The sequence below is a fragment of the Callithrix jacchus genome, chromosome X (genome assembly GCF_049354715.1).
Source record: "Callithrix jacchus isolate 240 chromosome X, calJac240_pri, whole genome shotgun sequence".
Taxonomy (NCBI): domain Eukaryota; kingdom Metazoa; phylum Chordata; class Mammalia; order Primates; family Cebidae; genus Callithrix; species Callithrix jacchus.
The window spans coordinates 32,571,444-32,595,228 of NC_133524.1; the positions used below are offsets into that span (position 1 = coordinate 32,571,444).

Consider the following 23,785-nt stretch of genomic DNA (forward strand, 5'->3'; position numbering starts at 1 on the left):
GTAAGCTCAGCCACTCCAGGTAACTTACAAATTGGTGTCCAGAAGTAATGTCACTCCTGAAATCTCTCTATTTTCAACAATTTCTTTAACATCTCAGTATGGTCACCTAGCTTAATGTTAAGCAGATTACTTTATCTCCCCTAATCAACTCCTTGTCCTGAGTTTGTCTCTGGTTATGACGGTTATGACATTAATCTTCCAAAGAATTCAATCTCCAACGCTTTGAGGCAGGCCTTCTCTTAGACCGTCAGTTTTCTACATGCAAATGTAGAAATGTCAAAATCCTGTCAATTCTAGCTCCACCTCATGTCTTAATTTCACTTCTTTTTACTCCATGGCCACTGCTCCAGCTTGGGCTCTCTTGCCTTGTAACTGGTCTTACTGACTTCATTTAGTCCCTTATCTTCCAGTGTGTGCGTGGGTGCGTGCATGCATGTGCATGTGCACACACACACGCACACACGCACACTCTCCTATGCTGATATTCATCTTCCACACTAGTGTTAACAGGTCTAATTATGTATTCTCCTGTTATCCCTTCCTGAAATACCCTTCCCTCTCCAGCTTCCTTCTGCTTTTCAGAGTCTTATTTACGATCAGGTCAAATTCAGCCTCCTCCTGGAAGCATTCCAGGAAGCCCTCATTTAAAACCAATCTCTCCTCCTCTTGTTCTCTCTCAACATTTTGTAATACTGCTCTACTGAAGCACTCTTCCCAGACTGCCTTGCCTGAATATACTTGTCCAAATACCCGCATTTGATTGTGAGCTCTTTAAAGACCAAGGCTGAATCTTACTTTTTTCCTGTATCACCTCTACCATCTCTGATATTAGATAGCACAGAGTAAGCATTCAAATGTTTGCTGAACTGAACTGAGCTCGTTAGTTGCCAGCAGCATCCTAGTGGATGTAAATTTTGAGAGCTGCTTGTAGCTATAACAGGTTGACAGCAGGTGCTAGATGTCAAAAAAAGGAAATTTATATGGTTGACTCCACTTCTTCTAAAATAAGCAACTCTCTAATAGACAACACCTGATAGGAAGATAATGGCTGGCATTTCATTAGCAATAGAGATTTCATAAAAATGTGGAGAACAGAGCCTTTTTATTTTGCCAGGAAGGATATCATACATTTGGTTGCAGCAATGAATGATGGGTTGACAAAGCTGCTATAAAACTGTCAGTTAATTCAAAAATCGTGTGAGAGAATTTTTTATTCTCATACAGAAGAATATTTTCCCTTCTATGACCCTGTATACCAGTTCTTTATGCAATATAATATAAATTCATTTTCTTAAAATTTATAAGCTGTTGCTAAATTTCTCTAAGAATTCTGGACTGGGTTGAAAAATCCTTAGCTGAAAAAATAATTCCAAAATAAATATCTTCCTCTTAAAACTTGGCATTCTGTTTCAAAAGTCCTTCCCTTGGTTTTGTTAATAAAAGACCACATTATACACCTTCATATTCTCCCATCTCTAGTTCCCTCTGTACCAAATCCATCTTATTACAAAAATATGTACCACTTAATGAGCATCTAATATATGCCTCATATTTACTTTAGAAACACCAGTAATTTTACTTTCTTAACCACCCTCCTAGCATAAGTACTATTTTTAGCCCCACATGACAGATGAAGGAACCACAGCTTAGGAAAGAGAATTAACGTGGTCAAGTTCGCACAGCTAATAGATCATTGGGGTCCACTAGTCTATACATCTACAATACATGTAAAAGACAATCCTTTAGACACTCAAATACGTAGAAGTCCAAACTACAAATAGGAGCAGCAAAAATATATATCCGGACTACAGTAACCTGAGGTTAGTCCTAATATTTTAAGTTCTCAGATAAATATTTCTTCATATTTTTTGGACTAACTAGCCTTTTCCATTTGATGTGCCTCGGGCTTTTAAATCAGAAAGACATGGACTTGAATTCTGCTTTCTCACTTGCCATCTTCCTAAGACCCTAGACAAGTTATGTAGGCTCTCTGAGTCTCATTTTTCTGTCTCTAAAATGGGAATAGTAATATCTACCTACTAAATTTATAGAGACTAGTGAAGATTTTGCAGTATTTCCCACAAAAAGGCTTTCCCAAATATTTGTTGAATTCTATTTATATATCTTATTCCATCTTTTCCAAAGCAACCTCCTCCTTTTTGCCTTTTAAATCTCTTCTTTTTGGGGTGGTGGGAGGGGTGAAATAACTAAACATTTACCAAAAAGCTCATTAAGTGTTTTGCACTAAGCACTCAAACCACCCAAATAGATTATAGTTAAAATAACAAATGCTAACATTCTTTGAGTTCTTACTATGGCTCCGACCTAAGTGTTCTACCTTGATTATTTCATCTAACTATGCCAACCCATGAGATAGATATAAGTGAGCCTATTTTACAGAGAAGAAAACTAAGAGCAGAGAGTTTACTGAGATTAGTCCTTTGTTCAAAGTCACAAAGCTAACAAGTAGCCAGTCTAGGCAGCCTGACTTCTAAAGTAATGCATGCTATTGCTGTATAGTCCTAAAATAGTAGTGGTGGGGGTTATTGAGGGAGAAGCTACAGAAACAAGACTCTTAAATCCAAATGTTACAGGAACCACATTTACTAATATTCTTTGTGAAATAAACAGAATGATAAAAGGAAGCAGTTGTTTCCAAATCCTCTTCACTGCTATGCTATGCAAGATATTATGGCATTATACTTTGCAGTATTAATGGATGTGAACAAGAGTTTCATATAATTCAGATGCCTCCAAGGAAGCACATATAAATTCTTCTGATCTTACCGCTTTTGGTCCTCTGATCTGGACCTTTTGCAGAAGAAAATTACCAGAAATGATTGACAAATTTAGAAACCAAAGAGTTAAAGAAAAATGAGCAACTTGAACATTAGAAAAAGGGAGACATTTTCATTTGATCTCATTTAGATAAAATTGTTTTCTCTTACCTAGATTATTGCGGCATGATTTCCATCAATATAATGATCTGAATACAACAGATACCGTAGAAATAGTTTCATATAGTAAAACATGGTGGTGGTTTGCACACCCAATTACCATGAATATTTCTCGTAGACAGAAATAGCTTTGTACTGAACTTCTCTTGATAAACTTCAATAACTATGTATAGATTTTCCCAACTGTTCAGTTATGAAATGGGATTTACCAAAGAAAGAAAAATGTTTCAATATAGTATTACATACATATATTAACTATTTTTTATTTAGCTGATTTCTTTTTAAGTATTTCTAGAAGTTTCATGGAAATAAAAAAGACCAATATCAACAAATGAGAAAATACAATTTTATGAGCAAGTATTTTATTTCTGTCCTTTCCCTGAAAACCAAATCTTTACTAAAAAAAATTTCTATTTTGAACACGATTGAAACTTCATAAGTATTGAATTTCCATCCCATTCCATAGACTTTAAATGGAGAGAGAAACTGAAGTATAGCAGGCCTGCAAATGACATTGTTTAGATAAACATATCTTGCCAGAATTATCCTGGTACCAGCATTTAGAGGCTCCAGGCATATTTGGAACTAAGATTCTAGCTTAGGCTCTTAATGAGCAATATGACACATCTCAACAGACACTTGCTTTTAAGAAAGTGCTTTCTTGGATCATTTGGATTAGAGTCTTTCCATTATGCTGCAAATATTCATAAAGATATTCATTCCTAAAAGACAAAAGCTTAGAAAAGAAGAACTATTCAAATCACTGACTATTGGCAGAGAGGTACAAACTTGCCCTCTGGTCATTCAATTTTAATCTCTATTATGAAAAAGTCAATGCAATGTAAAAAATGCAAGGGAAAACGGAAAATGTTCAGACAATGTTAAACAAATACTGTATACTACATTCATGTTATTTTCTTCTTAGCGAAAAATATTGAAGTTATTTTTCATTAGTAAAATAACAAATGACTTTAGTATGTTCAGATTTGCATAAATGTCATTGCAAAATTTCTGTATTTCTCAAGAAAGAAACTGATCACTTACCTGTGTAATGGGAATTCAGTCTCATACTGAGTAAATCACTCACTGAGATTCACTGTTTTGGGTCAGTGTGTTTCAACCTGTTGGAGAACCCTCAAAGTTCCAGTATGGTGGAGGAATAGTCCAGTAAATCAACTGTACAGCTATCTATATTGATCGTTCAAGGCAATTTTGCGCTTGTCTTGCTCGTTATTGATATGACATCCTATAATTTACGCAAACTCATAGAATACAAGTGCATTCTTCCTTGTTCAAATTAGTTATGCAAAGCTTGAATAGTTTCTTACCAAATCTGTTCTTCTTCCTAGGCTCACCTGTGGACACTATTTCCATATCTCCCTTGCAGTCAGGTGTGACCATGTGACAAGTTCCATCCAACAGAATATGAACAAAATTAACACACACCACTTCCAGGCTTGGCTCATGACTAATTTTTATGAGTCATATTCATCCTTTATCTGCCCATTAAATGCATATGCATCTTATGCTCTGGACACAAAAGATGAAAGGAGCTTGGGCTCCTGAATGACTTCACAGAGGGCGGCTTATTTTGGACTGCATTAAAATAAGTAAATTTCTACCATAGTAAGCCTCCAAGATTTGGGAGATTACCTGTTATAGTGGCTAGTTTTACTGAAATACTACATTAGCATACATCCACATTCATTGTTTAAGCAACAATAAAGAGTTAAACTTTCAAAACCAAGAACAGCCTAATTTAATTACCAATCACTACAACTAAAAGAAGACATGTCTGAAGGAAGTGAATCAAAACATACATAATTACAGACAAAAGAAATATTTAGCCTTAGTCTAATGATTAAGGTCCTTAACAAAATAAGATGGGAAATGGTAAATATACTAGAAAGAGTGCAGACTTTCAAGTCAGAAAGAGACATTTGCAAATTCCAAGCTCTGTTCTTTGCTTGTTTTGTAAGCTTCAGCAATTTGATAAACTGTTCTTGGAATGTGTTTTCCCATCTATAAAATGGGGATTATAAAATATAGCTCACAGGATTCTATAAAGATTTTGTACACACACATATACATACAGAAACACACACATACACACACCATCTAATGCTTATGAGGTACTCAATAAATTCTAGCTATTATCAATAAGTATTTACCCAATATATGGAAGTATGACTAATATTTTAAAATATTAACCTTTTACTCTGGTTACTCTTTCACTTCCCCCAACATGTTGATAACTAGTCATTTCCTTAGGGAAGGGTTACCATAGCAGAATATAAATTACGAAGATATAGATACTCATGGTTTCCAAGTTTCAAAAGTCTAGGCTTGGTAAAAGACAGATTTCAAAGAAAGAAAAAGATGGTTGAAGGAAGGTTTTCCTCCTTCCTGCACTACAAAGGATTCCCAGAATTGTGGGAAGGGAAGCGAGGGCATATTGTGCGGGAAGTTCGAAAATTTAATACCAATGTGTGTGTCCCTGGAGGGAAGGAAGGTAGAGAGAAGTGAGGAAACCCAGAGACATCTCAGAGAATTTGAAAGCGGAGCTGACCTGGACCTTATTTCTGAGGAGAATCTCTGAGGGAAATTGGATGGTGAATCTCCCCTACTCCTTCCTCTATTCCTCTTCCTGATCCCATGGAAACCTACTGAGACAACGCACAATCACTGCAAATCACTCTGCCCATTAAATGCCTAGGAATGTAGGTCAGAAGAAAAGAGTATGCACAGAGTCTAGTCAGATGGGTCTCACCAAAGTTCTTGCCCACACTAGTATGGCATAAAGTACGGAACAATGATTTTTTCATATTACGTAATGGGGGCATCAAAGTAGCATAAAGATATCCAGATCTGAAAGTGATGTCCCAGAAAGAAGCCACTGCCTGCTTGGACCAACAACAAGGATATGAGGGAGAAACTGGTATCTTCATGGATGCCAGCCCTGACAGATGACAACTAAAGTACAAATATTCTACCACACTGTGGTCACCACACCCATCACTCCATGCTTTGCAATTATATAAGCCCTGAAGTGATTAAAAAATGGATTTCTTCTATTCAATGGAATTACATTCGGTTATTAAAAGATAACATTATGGAGTGAAAATCAGTACAATTGTTATCAGTTGCAATTATTTCACATTATTTTTATAAATGTGAAGGGGTATAGGAACTTAAGTTACTGTTGAATCTTGTTATGCATCTTGCTTTGAGTGTCCCATGCTTGTTAAAAAAAAACTTACTTCGATCCGTAATGATTGTTCTAGCCTCTTGATTGCTGGTCTTGTTTTTCAAATTTTGGGCAGCAGTAATGAGTTCTTCCAATTGGGGGCGCCTCTGTTCCAAATCCTGCAGTGTTGCCTGTAGGAACAAATATCGCTTAGCATGGGGTTCTTCAACATTGTGTATTCCTTTTCCATAATACAAAGTAAAGTACAATGGTAAAACCAGCCAAAACACTTTTAGAAATAAAAAAGGTGTTACTGTGTGAGGGCTTATAGAAAATTTAACAGGAAATATGCTTCATTCTTGGATACCAAAAATATTTCAGATGAAAATCTTTTCATCTGAGCCTTTAAATAAAGAAAATCTTCTTTATTTAAAGTACAATTGTTGTACTTAAAAAAGATTTTCTTCTTTATTTAAAGGCTCAGATGGAGTCATTCCAGAGTACTTGGTATTACTTAAACGACTGCATGAGTGCCTTGAGTAAGAAATGTTATTCTGAATTATGACAATGTATTTAAAAGACAGCCATTTAAACTTATAATATCATTCTGTCTGATGTGAAAATTAAGGTATATTTATTTTAAAAACAGAAAGAGCACAGGACTGATTTAAAAGATATTTAACTTCATTGTACCTGAGATTCCTCATCTGTAAAATGAAAAGGTGAAGTAGATGAGGTAATCAGCCTTTCTCCCAAGTTGCCTGTCCATAAGAATCACTAAACCTTTTTGCCTCACTCCAGAACTAATGAATTTGTAATGGAAAGAGCTGGAAATCTTGCATTTTAAATACATTATGTAATTAACTTTTATGATTTAGGCAAGTTTGGAAAGCATCAGATTAGATGTTAGTATTCGTTTTTTCCTGTATTATAAATGACTTTAATACAGCACTATTTTAAATAAAAATACAAATAGAATAAAACCAACAATTTTTAATTTATAGATAGTAATGTAAGATCATTAAGAAATTTTTCTCTTTCTTCAGTGTCTATCTATTGTCTCTGTCATCTTGGTCTCTACATTTAAGGACCAAAACCTCTAAGACAGTCATGAAGAAATTTATGAAGAAAAAAAAAAGCATCTGACTAGTTCTGGTTCTAAAACACATTAAATTTTATTTTTATTGGGGAAAATGAAAGTGAGATTTACTGTGAGTTTATAAGCAATACGTGACAGATGTTTTATCCACATTTTCTCATTTTTCTCTTATAATAACCATACTAGGAAACAAGCCAGCAAGTTTGTATAATTTTAAATATGATGTTCTACCACGAGGTCAAAGAAGGTGAAGAGATGAAAGTTGTAGATAGTAATGTACATGAAACTCACACAAAACTTAGTTATCTATCATGTCCTTTGACTCCTGCTGATTTTCTAATGATTTTTGGTTTGGGAAAGGCCAAATTTTGATTATTCTGTAGTGTTTCTTTTGTAAAGAGGTAGGAAAACAGGCTTTGTGATTTAAACTCAATTGCTTTTGGTAATATTAAAATAATGTAGATAACTTATCCAAACACTGTACATCTACTTTGGGCACTTTCTCCTCTCTGTATTGAAAAATTGGCGGGGCTAACTTTTAACAAAATTTCCACATTTGTAAGCTGTGATTGCTCAGAAGAAAAATCCAATTTTCAGGTTTCTAACTTTTATGGTCTTTATACAAAAGAGTGTTTGAAATATGGAACAAATTGCCAAAGACAGCTATTGGAGTAAGTGAAATAAGTTAGTAGGAGAGTACTGAACAATTTTTAAAGCAGGAACCATATAGTAGCATATAGATTTTACGAAATATGCTGTTTTCCAGTGTTAGAATGTGAAACTCTGGTCATCTGTGACATGGGAAGCTGAAAGGTTGTTTTGGAATTGCTTACTCTAAAATGACTGAATATGTTCAATAGAATTTTTAAAATGGACTTACCCAGAAACCTCAGATAAAGTCAAATTTTCACCTCAAAGTTAACAAAGACTTTAAATACACAGAGCTAGTAAAATACATAAATTCATTTACTCATCCATTCATTTTAATATTTCTAAGCACTGGGCACTATGCATGTGGCAGTGGAGAAATATATTCAGTATAATCTGGAACATAAATGAAAAACTGTGCTTTTTGATACTTAAAATTTTTATATAACAAAGATGATCTTTATCGGGCTGTTCTTCTTTGATTTAATATTAATTCACCCTAATTAGCCAGATTTTTTTGCTTATCCGTTTTAGGTACATTACTCAAAGTTTGCTATAGTTTTTTCCTTCTTTTAGGATTTCAAAGTTCATTTAAGAAGTATGCTGTAAAAGTAATTTGATCAAATTTAATCTGAACCTTAACAGGCTCTAAATTAAACCTGACCACAATGAACAGCTTTTACTGCTGAAATTAGCAAGCATGTCAACTTAGACTCAGAAGAAGCCATTTTCCTCTCTAATGAACAAAATAGGTCTCAGGGTATTGTGAAACCTGTTCTCTAGTTGGGTGATTCCCTAATTCTGCTGACAGACACATGCTTTGTCAGCACCTGAGAAGATTATTAATTACATCCTTTGAAGCAGCCTCCTTAAAAATCTAAGGAGATTCACAACTGCAATATAACTATGCATTTGTAAAATATTTCAAAATAAACTTTCAACTTTTTATCACACTCTTCGGTCAACACATACAAACATTCATTTCAAAAAAGAAGCTGTAAAATAATAATGTATGTTGCTATGGGATTTATCATACACTAATAGGCTCTTTACTTAGTGGTCTTTTAGTATAGCGGAATGGGAATTTTCTCCTTTGATTCCCTTTCTAGAAATAAAGAGAGGGATTTAATATAGCATATGCTTCAGTATTTTTTCATTAAGATATTATAAAAACGGTGGTTAAAATAATTTCTTGCCAATAAAAGAACACAAGCATACGGTGAGACTAATTATTGTTTTTCTTTTCATTTGGTTTCCTTTTAAGTGTATTCTATTATTTGCTACTATAATTTCTTTGACTTCACAACTTAATTTTATAATTCCAGAACTTCTTAAATAAAGTGACTTTCATCTCTATTCCTTCGAATCACCCACACATGATAAAACACCTTAGATCTGATCATTACTCAAACTACTTGACTCCAAAATATCCATCTACAAAATTCTGTTCTCTGCCCCCAATCTGCTACTTTTACCAGATGTTACTCTCTCAAACAAGTTGTTCCTAGTATTATCTTCCTTCTCATATGACCTCTGGTCCTGTCCTATTTCCTCAACCTAGCTTTAGTCATACTAACCAAGTAGAATGCTAATTGTGCTTATTTATTTCTCTAATATGATCTCAGATATTTGTTACACTAATAAGTGAACAAAACTAAAATTGTTAAATGCTTACCAGTACCTAAGCATGATAATTGATCATGTCAACATGGATTCTATCATTCTAGAAGAAACAAAACACAGGAGAAGGAAGGAATCGATGCTATTTCTAAGGAGTCCTAAGTCAGCTACTGGGCTTTACTAAAAACAGCTTACCCCTGGGAGATGAGAATTCATCATAGATTCCACTAGCTGAGCAAAGATGGAAGAAAAAAAAATGTAAACACAAAGTGAATCAGAAGTCTTTAATCTTACAAAGTCCCCACAGAGTTGAGTGAAGTGGTTATAAATAGCAACCCTATGAAATAGGAAGTTAAACAGTGAAAACATTTTAGGCTTTTAGAAAAAATTACAATTTGTTATTGTATTTATTAAAATGGAATTCCACCTAAATAATACTCAAATAAAAAACATTTAGCATTTGTATGTCTAAGAAAATACTTTAAAAATCAAACCTGTCATATTTTTATATTTTTCTATGAAAATCAACAATCTACACAGCATAAATGCCAATGGTGATTTTCAAAAGTTGCAATTTCAGTAAATAAACATGAATTAAGCTGAAATGTAACAAGGTAGAACTGATGCTATTATATTTACAACTTTAAAAATTAATATTAAGAATTCAGAGGTAAAAGAGTTTATAGAACCATTTTATGTGTTGAAAAAAATAAGCATGGAAGTCAGGGAGGTACAAATTATAGCCTTTCTAGTAACTGAAAGAGTTTTGCTGGTGAGGATGCTAGTAATTTATCTAGCTTTCAACCATCTTACTGAACACCTTCATTTTGGCTTCTATTCTTGCATTCAGCTGCCTCTCCAAGTAGGGTGGCCAAATCAAAAACCATCCTTATTGTCTTCCACTTACTTCCTCACTTTTCATTTACATTTTATACTGGTTTGGATATTGTCCTACTTGACCAACCTTCCCTACTTCTTTTCTGAATGTTCTTTCAGCACCTTCATTTATAATTTCTTAACAATCTTCATAATCAACTTCATAAACATCTTCTGACTGCAATTATCCTTTTTTGTTCTTTAGTCACCGAACAAATGCTTTTTAGAATGCATTTTATTTTATATAACATCAAACTTGCAGAATATTTGCAAGATAAAAACTCCCGGGTACCCCTTACCCAGGTTCATCATTTGTCAACATTTTGCCACATTATTTTTAAACATTTATCATTTTATTATTCTCTTTGTGCATAGATATATACCTATATAGCTAATATTTTATATATACATTTTTTCTGAATCATTTGAGAATAATTTACAGATATCATGCCCCTTTACCCTTAAATACTTTAGGTTTTATTTCTTAATAGCAAAGACATTCTTTTAAATAACTTCAGCTCAATTTCAAAGTCAGGATATTTAACATGGCTTTAGATCACAATCTTATCCATACTCTATATTCAGAGTATGACAATTACCCCATTAAGGAAATTTATAGCTCTATTTTTATTTCCCGGTCTGTTCCAGTCTCATGCATTACTTTCAGTTGTCATATCTCTTTAGCCTCTTTTAATTTGAAATAGTTATTTGCCTTTCTTTGAACTTTATAACACTGATGGTTTTGACCAACAGAGGCCAGGTATTTTGTAGAATATCTCCCAAATTGGGTTTCAGCAATATTTTAAGTGCTTCTGTGGTGTCACTCATTGAGCTAGATGCAGAGGCTGTAGCAGTGAAGGAGAAAATAATTCCTGTTCTCAATAATAAAACAAACTAGTAATGATGACAGGCAATAAAAAAGCAATTACAATAATCTGAGGTATTATGCGAGGGTAAACAGGGAGAGTTGTCAGAGTATACGGCAGAGATATCACATGAAATGTAAAGGTCAAGGACCGTCTTCTGAAGGAATTAAGCTTAATTAGTCTTCAGCTTTTCTTTATCTAAATTATACAAAATAGTTTTAAATACCGCTGTTCCGCATACCCATGTGGTGGCCCTGAGAATATGCAAGACTTCTATTATTGGATCTTAACTGACTGAGGACTCTTGTTACTGCATTTTGAAATCTTCTACTGAAGCAACCTAAGTGTCCATAAATAGATGAATGGACAATGAAAATGTGGTACCTATGTACAGTGGAGTACTATTCAGCTACAAAAAAGAATGAGATTCTGTCATCTGCAACAACGTTGCTGGAAATGGAGGTCATTATGTTAAGTGAAATCAATCAGACACAGAAAAACAAACATTGCATGTTCTCACTTATTTGTGGAAGCTAAAATTCAAAACAATTGAACTCATGGACATAGAGAGTAGAGGACAGGAAGGGTAGTGGGAAGGTAGGGGTGGGGTGGGGATAGTTAATGGGTACAAAAAATTAATTAGAAAGTATAAGACCTAGTATTTGATAGCACAACAGGTGGACTATAGTCAATAATGATGTAATTGCACATTTAAAGTAACTACAAGAGTATAATTGATTGGAACATAAATAATAAATGCTTGAGGGGTTGAAGACCCCATTTTACATGATGTGCTTACTACACATTGCATGCCTGTATCAAAATATCTCATGTGCCAAATAAATATATAAAACTACTATGTACTCACAACACTTAAAATAAAAAATATACAAATAAAACAAAAAAGAAACAAGTAATTAGCATTAGAAATGTGTGAAAATTGGTAGAACACATGTTCCTTTCCTAACATTGTTTATGAGTATTGTAAAAATCACTGATCATTTGGCTAACTTTAGAAATGAAAAATATAATAGCTGTTTAAGAAATTATTATTAGCTATTCAAACTCAAAACAGTAAGACAGTCTGTGAAATTTATTTCTCTTTTTTTTTGTAGTAATGTTTCAATTCATTGATATTTTGGGGAGTTAAAAAATCTCTTAAGCCTAACACCACATGTTCTCACTCCTAAGTGGGAGTTTAACAATGAGAACACCTAGACACAGGGAGGGGACCATCACACACTGGGGCCTGTTGAGGGGTGGGGGCGAGGGGGCGTAGGACAAATAATTACTGCACTGGGGGCTTAAAACCTGGATGAAGGGTTGATGGGTGCAGCAAACCACCATGACATGTGTGTATCTGTGTAACAAACCTGCATGGTCTGCACATGTACCCCAGAATGTAAAGTAAAATTACAAAAATTAAAAATATAAAAAATAATAAAATAAGAGCATTGTAAGGTCAAAAAAAAAAAACTTCTTAAACCTACCAAATTTGGTGATTTCCTTGAAATGGTATTACATGAATCTACTATTACTGTGTTATATTTAAAATAAATTACTCCCCTTTGTTGAAAAAAAGATTAAAATGGCCTTTCCAAGCTATTCTACCACACAAAACTTGTGGGATTGATTTACTTGTCATTTAATAAAACCTTTAACATCCAAAAGTGGAAACACCTTTCAGTTTCATGATCCAGTAAGTAAATAATGTAGTCTAATTGTGGATCTTGAAATACAATTTCAAAGTCAAAAAGAATAAAAAATTTTATGCTATAATTTGTTGATAATGATTTGCAAATGCCTTTCTAAACTGATACAAAGGGCACTGATAATTTTAGCTGTTAAACATTATATCTATTAGTTATCCTACATTGTTCACAATTCTTGAAACTCTATTGTTCTATAAATTTGGCATATTAACAAAAGATAATTGGGATAGGTTTAAGACCAGTTTTTGTCATGTGCATCAGATTTGCAGGCTTTTGATATTATGACCCAGTAAAATAAGTGATACAATTTTTTTTCTACATATATTTTAGAAGAAAAAGAGACATGAAACAATATACAGGACTGCCTTGGAAATACTGTGGGTTTGGTTCCAGACCGCTGCAATAAAGTATCACAATAAAGCAAGGCAAATGAATGGTTTTGGTTCCCCAGTGCATTAAATGCTATGTTTACACTTTACCATCACCTGTCAAGTGTGCAATAGGATTGTATCTAAAAAAATGTACATACCTTAATTAAAAAAATACTTTACTGCTTAAAAAATGGTATAACGATCATCTGAGCCTTCATAATCTTTTGCTGGTACAGGCTCCTGGCTCAATGATGATGGCTGCTGATTGATCAGGGTGGTGGTTGCTGAAGGTTGGGTGGCCGTGGCAATTTCTTAAAATAAAGCAACAATGAAGTTTGCTGCATCGATTCACTCTTCTTTGTAACCAATGATTTCTTTATAGCATGTGATACTATTTGATAGCATTTTACTCACAATAAAACTTCTTTCAAAATTTGAGTAAATGTTCTCAAACCCTGATGCTACTTTATCAACTAAGTTTATGGAATATTGTAAATTATTTGTCATTTCAACAATGTTCACAGTATCATCATCAAGAGTACAGTCCATCTCATGGAATCACTTCCTTTATTCATCCATAAGTAGCAACTCTGGATCCACTGAAGTTTTACCTTGAGAATACAGCCATTCAGTCATACCTTCAATCTCCACTTCTCATTCTGGTTCTCATGCTATTTCTACCACATCTGCAGTGACTTCTACTGAAGTCTTGGACACTCACAGTCATTGATGATGGTTGGAATCAACTACTTCCAAACTGCTGATAATGTTGATATCTTGACCTCCTCCCCTCAATCACAAATTTTCTTACTCAGCACCTACAGTAGTGGCACCTTCACGAAATGTATGTTTTAAATAATAAGACTTGAAAGTTCAAGTGACTTCTTGATCCAAGGACTGCAGAATGGATGTTGTGTTAGCAGGCATGAAAATAAAATCAATCTCTTTGGACATCATCCTAGAGGGCTCTTGGGTGACCAGGGGCATTGTCAAAGAGCAGTAATATTTTGAATCACATCTTTTTTTTCTGAAGTAGGTCTCAACAGAGAGCTTAAAATATTCATCAAACCATGCTGTAAGAGATGTGCAGTCATCTAGGCTTTGTTGTTTGATTTATAGAGCATAGGCAGAGTAGAATCTTAAGGGCCCTAGGATTTTTGGAACGGTAAATGAGCACTGGCTTCAGTTGAAAGTCACCAGATACATGAGCCCCTCACAAGAGGGTCAGCCTGTCTTTTGAACTTTCAAAGCCTGTCTTTTGAAATTTCGAAGCCAGGCATTGACTTCTCTCTAACTATGAAACTCCTACATTGTTTCCTTTTCCAGTAGAAGGATGTCTTGTCTACATTGAATATCTGTTGTTTAGTATTGCCACCTTTATGAACTTAGATGTTAGCTTGATCTGGACAGTTTGCTGCAGCTTCTCCATCAGCACTTTTCGCTCTACCTTGTACTTTTATGTTATAGAGAGGGCTTATTCCTTACGCCTCATAAACGTATCTCTGCTAGCTTCCAACTTCTCTTCTGCAGCTTCCTCACTGCTCACAGAAATCACAGAATTGCAGTCCTTGCTTTAGATTAGCCTTTTGCTTAAGATAATAGTGTGACAGTTTTGATCCTCTATCCAGACCACTAAAACATTCTCCATATTAGCAATAAGGCTGTTACACTTTCTTATCATTCCTTGTTCAATGAGTAGCACTTCTAATTTTCTTCAAGAATGTTTCCTATGCATTCACAACTTGGACAACTGGCACAAGAGGTCTAGCTCTCAGCCTATCTTGGCTTTTGACAGCCTTCCTCACCAAGGTTAATCCTTTCTAACTTTGATTTAAAGTGATAAACACATGACTCTTTCTTTTCCTTGAACACTTAGAGGACATTTTAGGGTTTCTAATTGGCATAATTTCAATATTGTTGTGTCTTAGGGAATAGGGAAGCCCAAGGAGAGGAAGAGAAATGAGGGAATGACTGATCAGAGGAGTAGTGAGAACACACAAAACATTGATGGATTAAGTTTGCCATCTTACAAAAATAAGCAATGGAAAAAAGACTTTATTCAAGACATGATGCTAGGATAGCTGGTTAGCCATGTGCAGAAGAATGCAACTGGATCTCCTCCTTACACCATATACAAAAATTAACTCAAGATGGATTGAAGGTTTAAATGTTACATCTCAAATTATAAGAATCCTATATGAAAGCCTAGGAAGTAACATTCTGGACATTGGACTTGGGAAAGAATTTATAACTAAGTCCTCAAAAGCAATTATAACAAAACAAAATATTGATAAGTACAATTTAATTAAACTAAAGCGCTCTGTACAGTTAAAGAATCTATCGACGGAGTAAACAGTCTACGGAATGAGAGGATATATTTGCAAACTATGCATCTGACAAAGGTCTAATATTCAGAATCTATAGGAATCTTAAGCAATTCAACAAGTAAAAATCAAATAACCCCATCAAAAAATGGGCAAAAGACATAAACAGATACTTCTGAAAAGAAGACATACAAGTGGCCAACAAACATATGAAAAAGTGCTCCACATCACTCATCATCAGAGAAATGCAAATCAAAACCATAACGAAATACCATCTCATACAATTCATACTGGCTATTATTAAAAAGGCAAAGATAAAAACGACAGATGCTGCTGAGGCTATGGCAAAAAGGGAACACTGATACACTGTTGATGGGAATGCAAATTAGTTCAGCCAGTGTGAAACAGTTTGGAGATTCCTCAAAGAACTTAAAACACAACTATTCTTTAACCTAGTGATCCCATTACTGGGTATATAGCCCAAAGAAAACAAATTGCCCTACTAAAAAGACACATGTATTCTCATCATCATTTCAGCACTACTCACAGTAGCAAAGGTAAATCAGTCTAGGAAATCAATCTAGGTGCTCATCAATGGCGAACTGGAAAAAGAAAATATGGTGCATATATACCATGGAATACTATGCAGTCATAAAAATGAAAATCATGTCCTTTGCAGCAACATGGATGCAGCTGGAGGCCATTATTCTAAGTGAATTAATGCAGAAAAAGAATACCAAATACAACATGTCCTCATGTGGTGCTAAACGTTGGATTCTCAGGGACATAATGATGGCTACAATAGAAACTGAGGACTACTAGAGTGGGGAGGTAGGGAAACAAGGGTTAAAAAACTATTAGTTACTATGCTCAGTACCTGGGTGACAGGATCATTTGTACTCAAAACCTCAGCATCATGTAATATATCCAGGTAATAAACCTACACATGTAATCCCGGAATCTAAAATTAAAGTTGAAAAAATATTTGTCTTTTTTTTCAGACAGGGTATTGCTCTGTCATTTTGGCTGGAGTGAAGTGGAGTGAACATGGCTCACTGCCTCCTTGTCCTCCTGGAATGGAGTGATCCTTCTGTGTCAGCCTCCCATGCAGCTGGCAGGGCTGCCCAAAGCCACATGTCACCATGACCAGCTAATTTCTCTCTCTCTCTCTCTCTCTCTCTCTCTCTCTCTCTCTATATATATATATATATATATATATATATATATATATATATATATATATATATATATATATTTTAAACAGTGTCTCACTTTTTTTCCCAGGCTTATCTGAAACTCCAAGACTAACACCAACCTCCTGCCTTGGCCTCCCAAAGTGTGAGGATTACAGATGTGACCCACTGCACCCCACCAAGTTCACCAGCTCATATGAATGTGGTTCATAACATCCCAAAACAATTACAATAGTAACATCAAAGGTCACTGATCATGGATCATAACAAATATAACAACAAAAAAATGTTTGAAATATTGAGTGAATTACCAAAACGTGACACAGAAATAAAGTGAGCACATGCTGTTGGAAAAATTGTGCTGATAGACTTGCTCCATGCAGCCTCCAATTTATAAAAAGTGAAGTATCTGCAAAGTGCAATAAAGTGAAGCCCAATAAAATGAGATATGCATGTACATATTTGGGGATTTTACTCCTCAATTTTTTTCAGTATTGATTTGTTGTTCTATCTAGAATAACATCACTTTGGAAGCCCTCTAACTTCTACTTATCAAGACAAATTCTCTTGTCCCTATTCATACGAACGTAGACAGCAAACTGAATCATAAGTGAACTAAAATACTAAAGCAGAAGATAAATTACAAGACATGAATAATGAAATGTAACTATTTGAGGGCATTATTTGTAATAGTTTGCCTGGTACATACTCCTCCTAATTTTGCATTCTGAAGATACTGTCCAAATACTCTAGAAATCCCAGATACAAGAGGATAGAGTTGACAGGTAATTAAGCATTGATCAAATAGGTAGAAAATATTTATTGAAATAATTCTATGCATAGTACATCACAGTAGGGAATGTGCCTCATGGATGATATAAAAGAGCCTCTCTAGTGAAGTCAGTGAACTTGTGATGAACTTGCAATGCAGTTGGGAAGATGACGTTCAGGCCAGCCCATGCATGCTCACACATGTGATTGCCCAACAATAGAAGACATAGACCACATATTCTATGCTAATGGGATTCTGAGAGATAGGATTTTATATGGGACCAGGTTCAGGAAAGGTGCCATAGAGGAACAGGAACGTGAACTGTAACTTAGAGGATTAACTCAATTAATAATGACCTAATGAGAGAAGGATTTTAAGGAAACGGAGTGGCTTTAAAACCAAAGTGTAGAAGTCAGAACACAGCAGAGTGGTTGAGAAAGAGTGGGAAGGGCAGCTGTGTAGTTAGCGGAATTATGATGCCTGTGATCAAGTTGAGAAGGGAAGCTGGGGCCAGAATGTGAGGGTTCTGAACACTAGATGACCAAATAAGGACACCATGTTGAAGGCAATGGGAAATCATCAGGGGTTGGAGAGTAGAAGAGTGCCACAATAAAAGTGGCATATTAGAAATATTAACCTCCTACAACCGCATCCAATGTCCTTTCCAAGAAAGAAATGGAAAATTAAATTGCAGTAACCCAAGAAAAGCCTCATGGATCCCCTCTTTGATTAAATGTCCCATCATGAAAACATGTAAAACATTTCTAATTTAACTTCATGCATCTTTTTAAGGAGAATGTAATAACTCGACTGCATATAACGAACATAAATTCAACCCCATTGCTTGTAAAAACTGTCCCATAAAATTATTAAACATTTTGCTGATTCTACTTGTAATATTATATTTTATTGTATAAGGGTAAATAGGGATTGTAGTTTTAGTTTAGAAAAAAGGTAAACATTCATAATGTTTTGTTAAATTCTTACATTCCTACTGTAAAGGATAAACAGAGACTTTCAGAATGTGAGAAGCAATTGGAATCTCTCCAGAAATACAACACTGATAATAAAAGATTATCAGTGATAAGAATTAATAATATATGTTATGATGTCACATTTTGTGAATATAACTTTTCGATGCCCTTAATACCAACTAATGCATTAGACCTGATATTCTTGTTTAGAAAATAAGTTTTCAGATAGTACTCCTATTTCTAGGGAAGGAGTATAGCAGTATTGTACTAGTCTGTTCAAAAATCAAAAGTCAAAGCAAACAAAACGCTTGTTAAAAATGTATTCAACCTTTTTATGTTTTCAAAACATTTGGAGATGTTACTTATTTAAGTACTGAAACAAAACCTTGCTTTTTCTTTCTAACTGCAGCCATCAATAAACTGAGGCAAAGAAAAAGATGTTACTGTTTACTGATACTACCTGTAGATGGGAAGTGAACAAATGAGTGATTTTCTAGAGGCGATTACGCTCATGTGCACAGTCAATCAGAATAATTCAAGCCCCCTAACCCTCTTCTGCTGTCTTCCACTGATAAATGTGAACATTTGAATTATCAAAATAATCGGAACAGCTCTTGAATTCAAGTTTCCTATATAGGGACAGAATCAGGCTCAGTTTATTCAGCTAGAAAGTGAAGATAATTACATTCATATAAAGCACTCTTGTGTGATTAAAGCAATGAATCTATTTATAAGAATTCAAATACCTTAGGTAGAAATTAGTCAAATCTGGCTAGTCCAGGTTTCTTTACAATAACAGCAATTAAGACATATGTTATATAGAATATATTTAATCCATGAGGTTTCAGCCTTCTGATATTGCCAGATTCTGAGTGCTACAAAGTGAAGATACATATGGAAAGTGAACAACCATGTGTTCATGTTAAACAATGATATATCAATGGTTTGGAAACCGTTGTGAGTTTTACAAATAAGTGTGAAACAAGAGTGCCTGTGTGTATGCGTGCATGTGTCTGTGTGCACTCACACAGACAAGACAATATCCAAATGGAGAAGAGAGGTATGAATAAATCTACATCCTAAATTTGCATCAAGATGGTGTAATGGTTACCTTTGGATGTACATATAAGGGAAAAAGTGCTTAACAACTAGGTCTCATTCTTTAGAATAAACAATATGCTTTGTAAATTTTCTCAGCAGTTGTCTCAGAGATCATTAATCTATTTCTTCTCAGAACTTATATGACTGGGGAAAAGATAAAAATCTGCCCTTGATTGGGTGCTATGTGTTTAAGCTCTGGTTTAGCTGTAAATCATTTGTGAAGATCATTTCTTGGTAGGTGAGTGGAGTTGCTATTATAGAGTGTTAATATACTTGCAGTGAAGTGTTGCTGGGGGTAGGAGGTGTTAGACATTGATCAGGAGCTTAAGAGATGAGCTATTTATTTTTGCTGTTGTAAGAGTCAAGTTTTTATAATAAAACAGTGATTCTGTTTCTCTGTCAAACGATGTCATTTTATGACATGAAAGCTCTCTTCAGTAAACAAAGAACAGACTTATTGAGGAACGTAAAAATTACAATAGAATCTATTTCCCTATAGGAGCAAAATGGCCTTTAACTCAATTGGAACTTGCAGTATGACAGTTTTTAAAGGAAGGGACATATTCTGTGGGGAGGTTTTCAGACATACTTTCCAATTCCCTAGGCTGTGCTAGTTTTTATCATATAAAAATGGGTCTATGTTAGTACACGGTGCCAGTATATCACACACTTGCACTGTGGCATGAAAGCAGCCCAGTTCGAGGGTGAGAACTGCTTTATGTGGCATACTTGCAAGCAAACACATGGCACAAATGAAGCCAATTTTGGGGAATATGGAAACTTTATGTACTATTTGATAGGGAAATGTGCACAGTTTCTAAACGGTGAGCTTCTAGTTCTTCTCCAAGAGCAAGTACAATCAATTCTTAAGTGGTTTCTGTAATGCTGTGTTCCTAACCAAGCTGTTTATATTATGGGGAGGTGTTAAGTTTAATTCTTTGTTTTATTAGGAAGTTTTCTCTTTATTCACAATAATTTCAATATCTTTTAAGTAATTTAAAAATAAGCAGCAATCCCCATAGAAAGGCTGCAGTACCAATTCCCTAGCGATTCCTTTTTCTGTGTTTTATTTGTATAAGGTGAGCACAATTGCTTATTCTTTATTGCCTCAGAGACTTTAGTGGCATGAGACTAGGCAGAGACAAAAACTGATCATTATAAATCAGTCAATACTAGTAGTGGGTTCCAATTTCTAATATCTCAAGTTCTCCACTCTTTCTGCTTTATTAATGATCTACCTGAATTTGAGAAGTTTTCTCTAAGACAGTGGACAGAATAGGTGTTAATGAGGTGAAGGCTTCAATTCAAACAACAAAACTAGGTTGGATAGAGGCAACAGCTAATTCCGTGCTTTCGGTTCACAGAAGTACTAACAAAACGAACTCACAGTACATGTGCTACTGAAGAGGTGTCGGGAGCATTAAATATTTGTACAAAGGGGAACACAAAATGGGAGGTTAAAAAATTAAGCAACATAAGGAATCTGAGAGATGCAACTGATTAAGCAGTTTGGCCTTAATAAATGTTTATGCTGTAATCATTGTAATATCTGCCCCTAATATCTACCCATTTATGTAATATTCCCCATTACTATCTACTAAAATGTTCTGCTATACTTTCTTGTAAAGCTCAGTGACTCTCCACTGCCTTACAATTCAAACTTCTATAGCATAGCAATTACAAAAATAGTAATAACTAGCTATTGTGCTAGATCTTGCAGATAGGAAAGGCACGACATATATTAATTTATAGACACCATTTGAGGTAGGTTAATAATGACTACCCCTCAATGGTTCTGTACTTACACTCTTTTATAGATCCAGGAAAATGAGCACAGAATGAAGTATAATTTACCCAAGGTCACAAAGATAAAAGGTGTTGAAGGTGGAACAAAATGGCCCACATCCTTTTCCAGTGTTTTTCTCTTTTACATCATAATTACAATTTTGTAAGCAGCTAAAATATAGCCAAAGCTGGGCTAGATGCTTTATGATCATCAGTTAATCCCAACAACAACTCTACCTGGCTGGGTACTATATTCTCTTTTTTCACATATGAGGAAATAAGCTCAGAGGAGATTACTAATTTCCCCCAAAGAATTAGCCAGACAGTTAGGATGAACACAGGACTTTGACGCCCAAGCCTAGCCCTGCTCACATGTCACAAGGTCTGTCCACAAGCAACTTTGCTTCCTATTCTAACACTTATTCCTTACTTTCCTGCCTCTGTGACTGTGGTTTTCATGCCATCAAATCCATCAATACTTCCTTGCAGTCCTGTTCGTAAAATAGAATTCAATGGGTTAAACAAACCATGATTTTAAAAAGCAGAAGGGAAACTACACAATTGGCTTGCTTCTCTTCATCTTTCTCCAACTTCATTTCCATCTGGACACTTTTCTCTTTTGGTTATGCTTTATTGTTATTTCATATGAATACATTCAGATTTGTCACCTTTTCTAATACTGGAAATACAAATCCATATGGCTAAAATGGAGTGCATCATGACATTGTCCCGATATCCCACTTTTATTCCTGGTAATTAGGAAAAAATAAACCTTAATAAGAAATCCCGTATCAAAATCGTGCAAAGTTAGTAATTATTAAATGTTCATGGCTGTATCAGTTGCTTGTGGCTATTTTAACAAATGATTACAGACTTAATGGCTTAAAACCTCCCAAATGTATTAACTTATAATTCTGGAGTTCCAAAGTCCAAAGTCCAAAAAATGGATCTCACAAGCTAAATACAATGTGTTAACAGAGCTTGTGTTCCCGCTAAAGGATGTAGGGGAGGATTCTTTTCCATGCCTTTTCCAGCTCTTAGAGCCTGCTTGCATTTCTTGGCTCTTGGCCCTGTCCTTCAACTTCAATGCCAGTAGCATAGCATCTTCCAATCTTTCCCTTACTCCGTTTACATCATCATATTGCCTTCTATCTTACAAGGATTCTTGTGATTACACTGGGTGTACTGGCTATCACCCTGTGTCAAGATTTTTAACTTAGCCACATCTATTAATGTAGGTATTACCTTAATTTTGCCATGTAAGGTAACATATTCACAGGTCCCTGGAATTAGGGTATAGACATCTTTGGCGGGGAGGGGTGGGCATTATTAAATCTTTCACAATGGTTCTGCATTTACTTAGCAGGAGAAGCTGTTCGTCACAACATGACATACTTCTTCAGATGAGTTCAGTACTATGTGTCATTGACAAGGGTTACAATATCTCACAATCTAGAAAGTACAGGAGGCAAAAAAGCAAATAAAAAACAACCAGTCAGACCCGGCTCCTTGTGTCCTTGTGGCAGACATGTTTAACCAAAGACCTCAGTGAGTGGGAGAGGTGTATTGTTGGGTCTCTTTCACCCTGTAACTAAATGACCATTTGAATCGAGATAGAAACTGGAGTTCACAGAAGTGTTACATTAAAAAAATAATAATAAACGATGATTCCCTGAGGACATCACAGTGTTGCTGTTTGGTGACAAGCTGCTCTTCAGGAGTGAATCCTGTAAGAATTTCAGATAAAGCTCTTATCTTTTGGAGAGTGAAGCCTGCAGGAAAAAATGGGATACTGCCTTCTGGGATGCAGAAAAACCATCTTCCTCTTAGCTCAGCTTTGCTCATTCAACTTAGTTCTTTCCCCTCCGCACCCACTCATAAACATTAAGCCTTCTTCCCAGCTGTCTTCCTCTCCCTTTTTCGTTTTTAAACTTCTACTTTTTGACTTCTTTTCTCTGCAACAACTACTACTAAAATCTAAAAGCTTTTTTTTTTATTGTTACCATGGAGAGGGCAATTTTCTCAACAAGTAAAGGAGGTGGTGCAGAGGGAGAGGGAGGAATTACATATGAAAATTGAAAGTTAGCCTCTGTGTCTTTTCAACAATATTCAATTAAATCTTTTCACTTCCATACACAAAACAACAGGAACACTGTGGGTGGCGAATTTAGCCCAAGGATGTGAATGAATCGGTAGGCTTTGTGGTAATATGCTGGGGGTGTGAAGGAGGTAGGGGAGGGAGGCAGCCTCTCAATTCTAAAACAGAAAAGTAACGAACAATGATAATTGATAGGTAATTA

The 23,785-nt window shown here is 35.1% G+C and overlaps 1 protein-coding gene across 20 annotated transcripts in view; it reads right to left on the reverse strand.

Moving 5' to 3' along the window:
- Positions 1–23,785, reverse strand: part of DMD (dystrophin) — a 2,312,475-nt gene that overhangs the window by 614,228 nt on the left and 1,674,462 nt on the right. For all 20 annotated transcript variants that reach the window (XM_054251383.2, XM_035288503.3, XM_054251382.2 and 17 more), the window contains one exon: positions 6,218–6,335. In XM_054251383.2, the coding sequence (XP_054107358.2) occupies positions 6,218–6,335 (118 nt within the window). The remainder of the gene's footprint in view (positions 1–6,217; positions 6,336–23,785) is intronic.